We start from the raw sequence: 14,433 nt of genomic DNA, 5'->3' as shown, positions 1-14,433 counted from the left end.
TTTTATTCTCAAAGGCTATGCCCACACCAGTAATTATAGTAAGAAAATATTTAAAAGATATTAAAAAAACAATTTCTGTTTAAGAACTAAAATTTATTGTTTTATTTTTTTATTTTATCTATTTATTTTATATTTTAAATATACTATTATTTTATTTAAACTTACGCATTTTTTAGATTATACGCTCTTAATGTCTGTGATTGAAGGATTTAAAAATAACAACCAGTACAGTTGAGAGGTCCAATTGAATTAAAGTTGAGTTCGAGAGATCAATTGCAAAAATGAGACAAGTTCAAAGGGTAATTTATGTATTTAGCCGTTATTTTATATTTTAAATATATTACTATTTTATTCAAACTTACACATTTTAGATGGCGTAAAATATACGTGCATAATGTCTGTGATTGAAGAGTTTAAAACTAATAACCCGTAACATTGAAAAGTCCAATTGAATTGAAGTTGAAATCGTGAGACCAATTGAAAATACGAGACAAGTTCAGGGATCTTTTATGTATTTAGCCATATTTTATTCGTTTAAAATGATTTCCGTCCAAAGAACGGACACTGAATTTTTTTATTATTGTAATCAATTTATTAATAACTATTATGTATTCGTATATTCTATTTTCATCTTTAATATAATTAAAGTAAATAAGTAAAAAAAATTCAAAAAATTATTTTTAAAGTGTATTACAAAAATTATAATTCTCAAATAATGAAATTTTCAATTTGTAAACTAATTCATATTTATTTACTTACTCCGATTAAAAATTTGATACTTTTTTATATATTAAAAAAGTCATATTTTTATATATACTTACATTTATATCTAAACAATTTATTTTTAATATACTGAAAACTTTATAATAATTGTAATTCATATTAAATATTTTATTTATGTAAAATGACTTCCATCCAAAAGATGGATATTGGACTAGTTAGTTTTGTAATTAGATAATAATTCTAATTCTAGAAAATAAAATTTTAAATGATATTTTTTAATATTATATTTAATAATAATAACTTTTTAGTTGCATAATAAATTTTTAATTTTAAAAATTTAATAATATCAATTATATTAATATATTAATTTATATAATATTAAAATTATTAACAAATAGTTTTAATATAATTTATATTAATAATTTTTTAAATCTTATAAAAATTAAAAAAATTAAAAATAGTTAGTTTACTATTATTTTTTAAAATTTTAAAATTTTATTAAATTATATCTATCAATTTAATTTTATAATTAAATAATAATATCGACCATGCAATACAACTACGGATCAACAACTAATTTAACTAATTTTAATGCCACCTCAATAAAATTACATCGAATTTTTTAAATGACACATTGAATGTTAAGAATAAAACATTGCCAAAATCAAACAATGACGTTAAATTCGTAAAAGAAATGGGCAAAGGTCATATTTTCTTTTTCTTTTTCAGTTAATCCAAAATAGAACTGTAAAAAGTTGTCTAATTTTCATCAGCAAATATAGGCAAAAGGTCCAAGTTAACCCTTAAACAAATTGAAGAAAAACATTTAAGCCCTCATTCTTCAGTTTGACTCAATTAAGCCCTTTTACTTTTAAAAGAAGTTTAATCAAGTCAAATTGATAACGGGTTAAAATGGTGTGGGTCTCATTTATACTGAAAATTAGAAAATTATTTATTTTTCTAGAGAATAATAATCTAATCAAAAAGAAAAATAGTATTAATTTTCAATTTATAAGTAATTAGTAATTTTGTTATTATTTAAGTAGAAGAAAAATATATAAATATAATATATAGGGCTAGGTGTCATTTATAGTGGGCTCCAGCACTAAGGAGTTAAAGGATGTTATCAATTTGAGTTTAATTCGACTTTCTAGAAAGAATTAAGAATAAAATTGAGATAAAATAAACAACAAGGGTTTAATTATCTTTCCCATTTTTTTACCTCTTGCATATATATGAGAGATATGCCTATGCCTATGCCTATGCCTTGATCTGATCTAATGTATCTAAAAAAGAAAATGAATATGATATTAATTAAATAAAATATGAAGGGCAAGTGAATGGTTCTCGTGCATTCAAAGACTTTTGGGCCAAATTCTTAGCTTTTGACAGTAACTCAGAGAGAGCTATTTTGGAATAAACTTCTCCACCGTTCTCAGCCTGCCTCGAGCAGATTTTTGTAAGAATATCTCACCCAGATGATCATCTTGCCCATCTTCAACGTTCTAAAGAGAGGGATTTTTATGAATCATGGTGAGCTGCTGTCATTCTCCTCTCCTGGCGTCACCAACTCCGACGGCGTTATCAACTGTGGAAAAGCTTTCCTGTCAGCTCCCTAGATCAGCTTTTGAACCCCAAGTTTTCTCATCCATTCAATTTTGATCGATTGTTAAATCAAATCAGGTTTAAGGTATGTAAAATAGGTTCTTTAATTTTTGATTGCCTCATCTTTCAAGTGGATCAGAACTGGATCTATTCATGTAGGAACTAGATGATTATGTTGTGTTGTTGGATTTTTTGCTTAAATTGGGTTTTAATTCGTTTTCTAACTGCGAAATTTTAAAAGTAATGAGTTCTTGAACAAGACTTTTAGGTATTTAGCTGGATAACTTGTTGCGGTAAACCTTACTTTTGGATATTAAAAAGTTGGCATTAACATTAATTTTACATATAGTGATTTAGAACTGGAGTTAATCTGGTACTGCTTGTAGTTAAATGCAAGAGTACTTCTTTTAAGTGAACTTGTAAATAAACAACATAGAATATAGGACATTAAAGCTAGCTAAGAAGAACTAATATAATGCCCTGCCAAATCATTAGACCGGTTCTGTAAATTATTAAAAATAATTCTTTCTGTATCTTGAAGAGGGAATGAATGTCTATTTCTTTTCATATGCATCAACTCCAACCCGATGCACTAGCCAATATCAACAATAAGACTTATTCATCTTGATAACCATGAACATAACCGAAATGAATAAAAGAAAATAATAATGTGGGTGTTGCATCTTGGGTTTCTTATGGTGGCTTTTCTACTGGCCCTCGTTGTATCTTTTTCTAATTGTCTTTCTTACATGAAAGTTTAGTACTTCATGACTTATTAATTGCTAAATTACGAATAGTAATTACCTAGGTGAAATAAATCTCTCAGGTGGTATAATGAATTTAATATAAGCTTTTATGTAACTTATTGCATTGTGATCTTAATCATATTATATAACCTTCCATTTATGTGTGTGCGTGTGTGTATCTACACACATACACACACACACACACACACATAATAGAAGGTTATAACGGGCATTATACGTATTGTGAGTTTCTTTTGCAGGATTTGGATCTATTTTTATGGAGGAATTAGTATGATTTGTACAGGAGATGCTGCCGAATTTTTGGAAAAATTAATTAATTAGAATATAAAAAAAATTAATAGAATTATATAAAAATAAGATTAGAATTAGATATTAAATTTCAAATTATATTTACAGTATGAGATATGACGTTAAACCATTTATTTGTTTTCTTTTGTTATTTGTTTCTCTTTTCAGTGAGTTTATACTCATTTTTTTTCACTGACCAGTTATGCAGGATATTTAGGAATTGGATAGCAGACAGAGCTTCGTGCTGCTAGACTCCACGGTCCAAAAAAGAAAAGATTAAAATTACGAAGTTGTGCCAGTTTGGGCATGTTTGTTACATCTAATTTCCACTTCATGAAACTCAAATGGAGAAACACATAGAGAATTTCCTAAACAAAATTTCGATTCTCTGCATAACAATATCAACAATCATACTCCTCCATCTTTATTTCGAAACACCAGCAACATGCGTAGCACCAAACACACCCATCACAAAACCCCACCTCAAATTCCCAACATCAACCTGTGACCCATCACTCAAACACCGGCCCCTTCTGCCACTCTCTAAAAAAAACCAACGTCTCTGGTCCTCAAACGCCTGGCTTTCCCAAGTTGCTTCTTACACCACATTCTTTTCACATCTCCAAAGCCTTCATCTCTTGCATAACAACTCTAAAGTCCTTTGTGTGTCTGCTGGTGCTGGCCATGAAGTCATGGCTTTGAATAAAATGGGTGTTTTTGATGTTGCTGGCGTTGAGCTGGTTGATTCTTTGCCTCTTGTTAGAAAGGCTGATCCTAATAATTTACCTTTTTTTGATGGGGTTTTTGATTTGGGTTTTAGTGCCCATTTAATGGAAGCTTTGTTTCCGGTCAGATTTGTGGGAGAGATAGAGAGGACCGTGAGGAATGGTGGTGTTTGTGTTGTGGTTGTTGGGGAGTGTAGTGATAATGAAGTTAGTAAGATCGTTGGGTTATTTAGGAAGTCTAAATTTGTTGGTGCTGAGAATGTTACTTTGATTGGAATGAAGATGACAAGGATTATTGTCAGAGTTGGTGCTTCTTCTTCGACGACATGAATGCCCTTTGATCTTTCCGTAATGTTTTTTCTCTTGTATGATTTTATGTATTTTTGTTGATTTTTCTTAGCTCGTAGTACGGGAAATCAGTAATCTTTTTTAACAAGGCAGTGGAATGAAATTGGGAAACAAAAAAAGAAAAGAAAAAGAACATTATGTCAATGTTGGGAATATTGTTTTTGCTGTTAGGTTTCGATTAACTGCTTAAATGGAAATGTTTAGGGTCAAATACTATTTATCCCTAAGATTTGGTTTAATATATGACTCAGTCTCTGTATTTTTTTTTATTATATTAAAATTTGTAGAGTTTTAATAAAGCTAATTACTACCGCCTTCCGTATTAGGCGAAGAACTAAACTAGTAGTTTAAAATTATAGTTTGATATTTAAATTTATTATCAAATATCAAATTTGTCTAAAATTATTTTTATTATTAAATTAGAGTAAATTTTTATTTTTAGTATAAGGTAATTTTAGTGTTTATTTCAAATAATAAATTTATTATTATTATAAATATAAGTAGTTTTAATATGTTTAAATTTGCTTGAATTAAATTGTATTAAGAATAAAATATTAGAGCAACAAAAAGAATGTTAAATTTATTATTTCTTTGTCTCATTTTTCCAATTGGTCACTGAACTCAACTTGGATTCAATTGAACTTCTCAATTTTATTGGTTGTTATTTTTAAATTCTTCAATCACAGACATCAACGACCAATCACAGACATCAAAGGCGTATGTTGTACGCCATTTAAAAAATGCGTAAGTTCGAAATACATAATAATATATTTAAAATATAAAATAAATAAATAAAATAAAAAAGTAAAATAATGAGTTTTAGTTCTTAAATAAAACTCGTTGTTTTTTTATATTTGTTAAATATTTCATTGTTATGGTTACTGGTGTGGGCATGGCTTGTTAGAATAAAAAGAAAAATTTGATGATGGAAAAGTTGAAGATTACAATAGTTTATTTTAATCTTTTAACTTAGTCTTTTAACTTGCCTATGATTTTTTCAACTGATATTTCGATATAGAAAAATCTGGATATTTTCCCAATTTACAACAGGTGGGAAACAAACGATCCGGAGCATTGATATTCAACTTTTGGAAAATGTATCTTTTATTTTATTTTATAAACTAATAAAATAATTTTAATGTACAATAAATAACATATTGGAATTAGTGAAACATAATTTTTATGAGGTTAATCCAAAACGCTTAACTTACGTCTGTGAAAGATTTAAATATAATAACTCGTGAAATTCATATGCGTAATTGAATCAAAGTTGAGTTTAGGGGTCAATTACGAAAATAAGACAAATTTGATAGTTTAATTATGTATTTGGCCTATTATAAGTAGCGTCATTAGAGAGAATATTAATTTTTTATTATTACTGTTAGTGGAGGGGTTAAAAGTAACAACCAATAAAGTTGAAAAGTCCAATTGAATCAAAATTGAGTTTGAAGGGCCAAATGTAAAAACAGAATAAGTTCAAGGATCCATTTATGTATTTAGCATAGTTATATGAATTAGACATTAACATCAATATAGTGGTTTATTAATAAAAAATTATGTAAATACATATACAAAAAAATATGAATTAGAATATTTTTTATGAAATCGAACAAAAAATATATAAAAATTAAATTAAAAAATATATTAAAAATCTTAGTATAATTCTTAAGAAAGAAAGTAAGGAAAAGACTTCGTAGTAATTAAATAAAAAAAATCATAGAATTTTTTCACAAAAATTAGATTAATTATTAATTCTAAGAAGTGGATTAAAAAATTTAAAATAATTCTTATAATGATAAAGTAAGGAGAATAATTTAAAGAAATTAAATGGCTAACTATAAAATTATAATACTTTTAATACTAATTAATATATATCATTCTATAATAGTTAATTCTTTTAATATTTATACAATTATTATTTTTAGTAGTTTTTTTTCATATAAATTCTTAAACTCACCACAATTGAAATAAATAATTTAAAAATTATAGAAAAATCCTTGTAAAGAGAGAAAAAGCAAGTTATAATCTTACTTATATATATATATATATATATATATATATATTTATATATATCTTTATGTATATATATAGAATAGTTAATTCCTTTAATATTTATACAATTATTATTTTTAGTAGTTTTTTTTCATATAAATTCTAACTCACCACAATTTAAATAAATAATTTAAATATCATAGAAAAATTCTTGTGAAGAGAGAAAAAGTAAGTTACAACCTTACTTATATATATATATATATATATATATATATATATATATATATATATATATATTTATTTATTTATTTATATATATAAGAATTAATACTAACCTTCTACAATGCATTTTTTTATGAAATTCTGTTTTAGGTTAAATAGAGTTAAAAGTAAAAATAAAAGATTAGTTTTTATATTATTTTATTCATTAAATTAAACAATCTTAGTTTAAAAAAAATAACCTTTTTCATTTAAGAGCAAATATATTAATTTTATTTGACCACTAAGATAGTAATCAATATTTTTCAACAACTTTTTCAGTTTAGGTTTTTAAAAAATAATTATATTAATTTTATTTGACCACTAAGATAATAATCAGTATTTCTGATCATGTAGATATTACCAATAACAATTATTTAATAGTTACACCTATATTTATTATACTCTTAATCACTATTCTCATAACTTTTAATCTTATTCTATTTAATTATGAAGGGTGGCACATAATATTTTAGTCTCTAAAAATTAAACAATAAGCATTTTTAGTCTCTAAATAGTTAACAGATGAAAATTTAAAATATTGTTCAATTTCATACATAAAAGATTAAAATATAATTTGATGAGAACCCATGTAGCACAAGGAATCCTACTTCAACAAAGAATCTTAATTCTGCTAAAGATTTTAGAATTTCTTTTATTGCTTGAACTCCTAATGTCATCAGAACTTCATGCAGGGTTCTCATCATAATTTTACTTTAAAAGTAAAATAAAAATTCAATATAAGAATTAATTGTATACCTTTTGAAAAGATTTTGAGATAAAATAATGTAGTTTTAAAATAACAGTATGCAAAAAGAAAATTGTCAGAATGAAAGGGTTTCAATAATTTGCTCCTCTTTGTGGCATGTTCTTTTTGAAAAAAATATTATTTATATTGTAGTTTTATTTTTCTTTTATTTTTACTTTATATTTATTTTTTATTAATTTGCTTGATTTTTTTCATTTTATTTATACGGTACTTTCTCTTATGATATTGCATCTTTTTTGACACTCCTGGAATCATCATCATCTTCTTCTTTTTTATCATCATCATCATTATCATCATTACAACTCCATTGTTATCAAAGGAGAATATCAAAGCTCTTTTTCTTCGTCATTATCATCGAGTATTGGCAAAGCTTCAATTAAGTGTAAAAAACCGAAGAAATATTTAAATCAACATTAAGAAGAAAGACAAGTTAATAACTCTGAAGCTCAGATTAAAGCTATATAATTGTAAAGTAATAAGCATTGGTGATGGAGAGGCATGGGCATTTGGTTGGCAAAGGTTACAATTTTTATGAGTTGTATCTTCTTTGACACTAAGTTCTTGTTATCTAATTTGGTCTTAAAATTATTTGATATTGATTTGTTTGAATGGTTTTACTGATATTTGATTCAAATTTTATATTGTGATATTTTTGAATAACATATGAATACAAATATTGAAAAATTGAATAGTTTTGTAGACGTTTTAAAGTGAATAAAATAGTAACTTATGACTTCAAATTTCTTGTCTTCCAACTGTTTGTTTACATGTTTAAACTATAAAATAGTTTGTTACTAACTTTCTCTTCTTTTTTTTTACAGAGATTTACACAAATTTTGAGTTTGATTTTTTTTTTTTTAAGTTTTTAGTTTTTGATATATTATTTGTGTACATTAAAAAAATATATTTTTCTCTTTTTTTAGGACATTATAAGTGTTGAATTGGCTTAAAATATATTTTACTACCCATTTTATCTATATATGAATAAACAATTAAATAACTATTTGAGTTGGTTAATAAATTGAATTAAATGGGATTATGGTTTGCACTTATGATGTTTGATAATATGCTTGTTTTAAAAAATTGGCAAATTTTTTTGAGTAGTGGTCAAGCTTACAGGTGCATAGATACCAAAGATATAACTTGAAACTAAAAACCAATTTCGAATACTATTTATATACTATATGTATACTAAATATATATGAAACATATACTAAAATCTGTAAAACGTATACCATTTACTGTAACTTTTTCTTATATTTTTCTAATGATATAAACATAGTGAGTATATTATATATAAGGAACATAAATTAAAACAAATTGAATGTATTAAATTATTTTGAATACCGAGATAGAGATTTTCCCTCAAAATCTATCTCAAAGTTCAAATAGTTTTTCAAAACCAAATTCTCAGGAAATTGTTTTGACTCAATCAAAACATTTTAAAACAAATGAGTATTTGGAAAAACCAATTTTTCAAAATGTTTTAACAGTTGAGGAAGGATTCTGTACAGAAAGCCCCTCTAAACTGGTTTCAAAGATTTTCCCTCCAGAATGGTTTTTCAAACCCTGGAACACTTCAAAGCCTCAGTCTTACTACCAGTCAATCCTCGAGGTTACTGGTTCCGCAAAGTTTAAACATTTCAAAAAAGACAAAACCCACAAAGACCCTGCATATTCAACATGCACAATCCAAAAAATCCTTCACCCGTCTGATTGGGGTATGGATTTACACTCCCCTCGTTCCTTTCCAACTTCTATCAAAAGAACCTACCCTTCAAATTTAAACACCTCCTTCACCTACTAGGATTACCAGCAAGCCTGGTTCAATACCTTTCTCATTCAAAATGAAGGAAGAAGCCACTCCTGGCTCTTCTACTTCGACACCAGTCTTATCCAAACCTCCAAAATCCCCTACTGGTTCAAACACTGGTGGAATTACTACGGTAATGTCCCTGAGACCATCATTCCAGAGGTCTTACCCCTGTTCAACCTCTTCAAAGCAAATTACAAACCCAACTCAATAGAAAGGCGTTTTCCCCCGCTTCTTCTATTCTGTTCAAACTTCTTTTTGCCCTAGGTATGTGTATGGCACTTTCACTTCAATCTATTACCAGATGGTGAAATTACACTTATCCGAAGATTCAAAGTAAAATGGTGGGACAAATTCAACCACCAGGACAAACTGTCCCTTAAAGCCGTTCAAAACTTCCTTACCAAAAATAGCTTCTTGCCTCCTCCTAAAGAACAAACAACGTTCTTGGCACAGAAGTCATTTCTCCTTCCAAAGCTTGCTGCTGCCCAGACAGAAGAAGATTTCCTACAACTAATAAAACAGTTGTCTGAAACAGCTTCTTCCAAAGGCAAATCGAAAGCTTCATCATCGTCCTCTTCCAGTGCCAATACTGCTGCATTTGATTTGGATGATTCAGCTGGAGACGATTGTTATGGGATATTCAAAGTCTCATAAGGTTATCTTCTTGACAAAGCCCATGGGTTGAAAACCAGAAACGGCAGCCCAAGGATCTTTGTAATGGGCTTAAAGCTCATATCAAAAGCCCAAAGAGAAAAAGAAAAAGAAAAAGAAAAGAAAAGAGAAGAAAAGAAAAAAGAAAAAGAAAAAGTCAAAATAGCAAAAGAATCTTTCAAAGCATGGCCGACAACTTTCTCAAAAGGTGGTTGCCATTATCACAAGACTCCAAAGACTTCAAAGACAAGTGGAAGACAACTGGAATTATTTCCACCCCACTAACCAAAGCATCCAAAGCCCGTGAAAGGTATCCAAAGCTCCGAGACCTCTATATAAAGAGGAGACCTCTAAAGAAGAATTCAGAACTTGAAGTAGACAGCATAGAGAGATAAGCTCTTCTGTTATCTTCTTCTCATCAAAGCGAAGAAATATAAGAGTGAAAAGAGTGAGTAGAGAGAGAGAAATCTTGTAACTCCTCTTGTAAGTCTATATTTTCTTCTATTTCAAAGTTTTACAAAGTTGTATGTTTGTTTAAAGCTTTCAAAATTGTTTTTATGTCCATGTTCAAAGTCTATTATTATTATTAATAAAGCAATTCAAAGTTTATCTTCTTTATCTATCTTCTTCTTTCCCCATCATCAAGCGTATGCTCTGTGCTTGCCTCGTCTGAGGATCCTGCACACCAGAAATTTACTGATCTTTATCTTCACTGCTTAATATTTTCTTATGTTTCCTAGATCTTGTTTCAATTTGTGATCTTTATCTTCACTGCTTAATATTTTCTTCTGTTTCCTAGATCTTGTTTCAAATAATTCCTCGAATAAATTCAATTTCAAAGTAAAAAACAGACAGAATTGCTTGCCAACGGGTGAAAATCTGCTTTGAAGCAATATTTTGAACATCTTTTTGTAAAACTTCTTTTGCAGACTTGCAATCAATCCTTAAAAGAAATTTTTGATTCAAAAGATCGCTTTGAAATTTTGAAATACAAAGAACTATTTTCCTTTTTGATAGTAGAGTAATTCTTTTGAGTATCGTTCCAGTGAGCAGAAGTAAACTGGACAATACATTCTTTGGAATTTTGAACTTGCTTCAGAATCCCACCATATCCTATTTCTGATGCATCAGTTTCTACAATCTTAAATGCAGAAGGATCAGCTAGATGCAGGATAGGAATTTCCAAAACTTATTTTTTGATGCTTTGAACTATCTTTGTATGCTGGTCGGACCAAGGAGGGGGGTTTTTCCTTAGCCTATCATGCAGGGGCCTTGCAAGACAGTTTAAATTAGGATAAAAATTCAAGACATAATTTATACTACCAAGAAATCTTTGAAGCTGAGTTTTTTCCAAAATTTTATCTGGAAACTTTAAAGTGAATGCAAAATTTTATCTGGAAACTTTGAAGTGAATGCAAGAGATCTCTCAATTGGAGTAATAGTGCCCCGAGAGATATAATGACCAAGAAATCTTATTTTCGTTTGAAAAAGAGATATCTTAGACTTTGAAACCAGTAAACCATTCTTTTTAACAACATAGAAAAATGTTTCTAAGTGTTTGAAATGCTGTTCAATGGAATTTGAAAAGATTAATACATCATCAATGTAAACAATGCAAAACTTTGAATATGGATTAAAAATGTCATTCATGATCTTTTGAAATTCAGAAGGAGCATTTTTCAATCCAAAAGGCATTACATTCCACTCTTATTGGCCGAATGGAACTGTAAAAGCCGTTTTGTATCGATCCTTAGGATCAATCTGGATTTGCCAAAATCCTGATTTCATGTCAAACTTTGAAAAGATGAATGTAGAATGCAGTTTTTGAAGAAGATCTTTTTTGTTGGGAATAGGATACCTAATCCACTTTAGAGCTTTGTTCAAAGGTTTATAGTTGATCACTAGTCTAGGAGTTCCTCTTTCTATTTCGCTATTCTTATTGACATAGAAAGCTGCACAAGACCAAGGTGATCTAGACTTTGAAATCAAACCTTTAGACTCAAGATCTCTAATCTCTAATCTGCAATGGCTTTCTAAAGACTCATTCATCTGAATGGGTCTGGCTTTAGTAGGGATTTGCTTATCTGAAAAATCATTTTCATATGGCAAGTCTACCATATGTTGCTTTCGATTCCAAAAAGCATTTGGAAGATCAGAACAGAGTTCATTCTCAATTTTTATTTGAAAATCAGAAATTTTCCTTTGAATAAGATTATTTTGCAGTTGATCTAGGATTCTCTTCAAACCCACATCTTGTTGAAGATGAGAAAGATGGGTCTGTTTTCCTTTGATCAAGGCATTGATTTCGAAATTGTAAATAGAATGAGCTTTGATAAGATTCAAATTTCTCTTTTTTGGTTTTTCTAAGAAAGGGAAAACAATCTTTGAATCTTTAGCTTTGAAAATAATTCCAGCAGTTGTCACTTTGAAGGGAGTTATCAAATTGATAAACGGAGTCCCTAAAATAACAATTTGCTGAAGGTCTTTTGTAAGAATGAAAACATTCTTTAAGACAATATTGTTATTAAGAATTGCGGCTTCAGTTTTACCAGCAATCTTAATCTTTGAAGAATTTGCTGAAGTCAGCCTTTCTTTAGTTTCTTGATGAAACCTTCTAGGAACCAGTTCGCAGTTGATACAATTGAGGTCTGCTCCTGTATCGAACAAGGCGATGGTTTCTATCTGGAAATCACCAGGGAAAACAAGCTTTATTTGAATCAAATATTTTCTTGAAGTAATTTCCTTTAAAACATTGATAGAGTTTTCAGGAACATTTTTAGATACTTCAAGGTTTTGAAAATCATTTTCCTCATCAGAATCAGAATCACTATTCTGTTTGAGGATCAGGCTTTGAAGCAAAACAGAATCATTTTGTTGTTTTTCTTTCAACTCTTTGAGTTCTGTTTTGATGGTTTTAATCTCCTTCTGGAGTTCCTGCACAATAGGAAGAGGGTTTTTCAACTTCTTCCCTTTGTCCAAAATCATAGTAAGATTATAAGTATTCTTACTAGAAGAAGGAACCAGAGATTCAGTTTTTAAAATCTCTTTTAAAACCTGTTTTTGAATAAGAGGATCACTAATATGCTTTACAGCTTCAAGAAGAGCTTCTTGTTGCCTAGTGAGCATATTAATGTTCTTTAAAGAGCTTTCTGAACCTGTCTCAGAACAATCAGTTGAGGTTTTGATTTCATCAATTTGAAATTCTTCCTCACTGTTTGAGAACTCTGATTCAGAAGAATCAACTAGAAGAGCATAAATTTTTGCTAAAACTTCTTCTTCTATTTGGAGCTCATGGAGTTTTTTGGAAAATCTACAATACTTTGAAGTATGACCTTTCTTACCACATTTAAAGCATGTAATTTTGGAAAAATCTTTTTTGAAATTTTCCTTTGGAAATTTGGAAGAAGATGGCTTTTTGTAGAAATTCTCCTTTGCTTCTAGGAGTCTTTCTATTTTTGAAAAATCGTTTTTTCTTAAAAGATTTTGAAAAATTTTCTTTGCATTTCCCTTTACAGGAAGAAGAGGGCTCTATGGGGTTATACTCAAACTGGTTGCAAAAACTACCTAGTTCTTGCCTAGTCTTTTTCATCTCCTATTTGAGCTGTCTTTGGAGCTTAAGGTCATGACATATCTTTAAACCTTCTTTCTGGGTAAGGCTAACTAGCTCACCATAAGTATAGAAATCATAAGGGATCTGACCATTATGTGCTTCTCTTATGGTATTCCTAACTCTTTCACCTAGAATCTTAGGTAAACCGGCTAAGAATTTCTCTTTCCAGAAAGGTTGGCTAGAATCTTCCCTAAGCATGACTCTGGTTAGGAAGGTGTCTTTGTAGGTTTGGAAATTGCTAAGCTTTTTGCAGGTCAGGTTGCTAAGGAGCTCAGCATTTTTATTTTTCAGAAGAGAAGGGTCTCCTATGAAATGAAGGGAAATTGTGAGGATTAAAGTTGATACTGCATCCTCAATTGGATTTTCTAATTCATCTAATATGGGAGTTCCTTCTACTGTGGTTTGGATAGCACCTAGGATTTGGAGCTGTTGTGCTTGTGTGAGATGGTAATCCCACCATCCTTTAAGCTGGCCAGAAAATCCAGCTATCAGGAGCTCAGCAATGGCTCTATCAGAGGTACCGCTTTGGGTTTTGTAGGCATTGGCTGCCATGGTCATCTGCTGTAAGAGACCAAGGATATTGTATTCAGACATTCCATCTATATTCCATTCATAGACGGAGGAGACATTGAATCTAGACTGGGTTAGGATATTGTTCCTATTTTCTATTCCTAGATCTGGAGCAGTACTCCTAGAAGTATGCCAGGTTAATATAGGAGCTTGTAATCCCAATCTGTTGATGTTGGAGGGCTTTTCAAGCTCTGAATCGTTAGACTCATCGCTTTGGGCTTGTCCTATAGCACTGATATTCCTACTGCTTTGAGGAGTATCTGGCACTAGATTTTTGGAAGACTCAGAGGTTGCTAATTTGCTTAGTTGTT

At 29.3% G+C, this 14,433-nt stretch overlaps 1 protein-coding gene across 1 annotated transcript; it reads left to right on the top strand.

The window, feature by feature from the left end:
• The first annotated feature begins 2,014 nt into the window (after positions 1-2,014).
• On the top strand, positions 2,015-4,699 carry LOC8266920. Its single transcript, XM_002522660.4, has 2 exons — positions 2,015-2,413; positions 3,584-4,699. Exon 2 carries the CDS (start codon positions 3,728-3,730, stop codon positions 4,436-4,438), a length of 711 nt encoding a protein of 236 aa, XP_002522706.1. The 5' UTR covers positions 2,015-2,413; positions 3,584-3,727; the 3' UTR covers positions 4,439-4,699.
• The last annotated feature ends 9,734 nt before the right edge of the window (positions 4,700-14,433 follow it).

The sequence above is a fragment of the Ricinus communis genome, chromosome 7, assembly GCF_019578655.1.
Source record: "Ricinus communis isolate WT05 ecotype wild-type chromosome 7, ASM1957865v1, whole genome shotgun sequence".
In the NCBI taxonomy this organism is placed as follows: Eukaryota; Viridiplantae; Streptophyta; class Magnoliopsida; order Malpighiales; family Euphorbiaceae; genus Ricinus; species Ricinus communis.
The sequence above is the reverse complement of the archived record's forward strand: the minus strand, read 5'-3'. Positions and strand labels throughout refer to the sequence as shown.

Coding starts and splice junctions, on each gene's coding strand:
- LOC8266920 (XM_002522660.4), top strand. CDS start 3,728: ATGGAGAAACACATAGAGAATTTCCTAAACAAAATTTCGATTCTCTGC.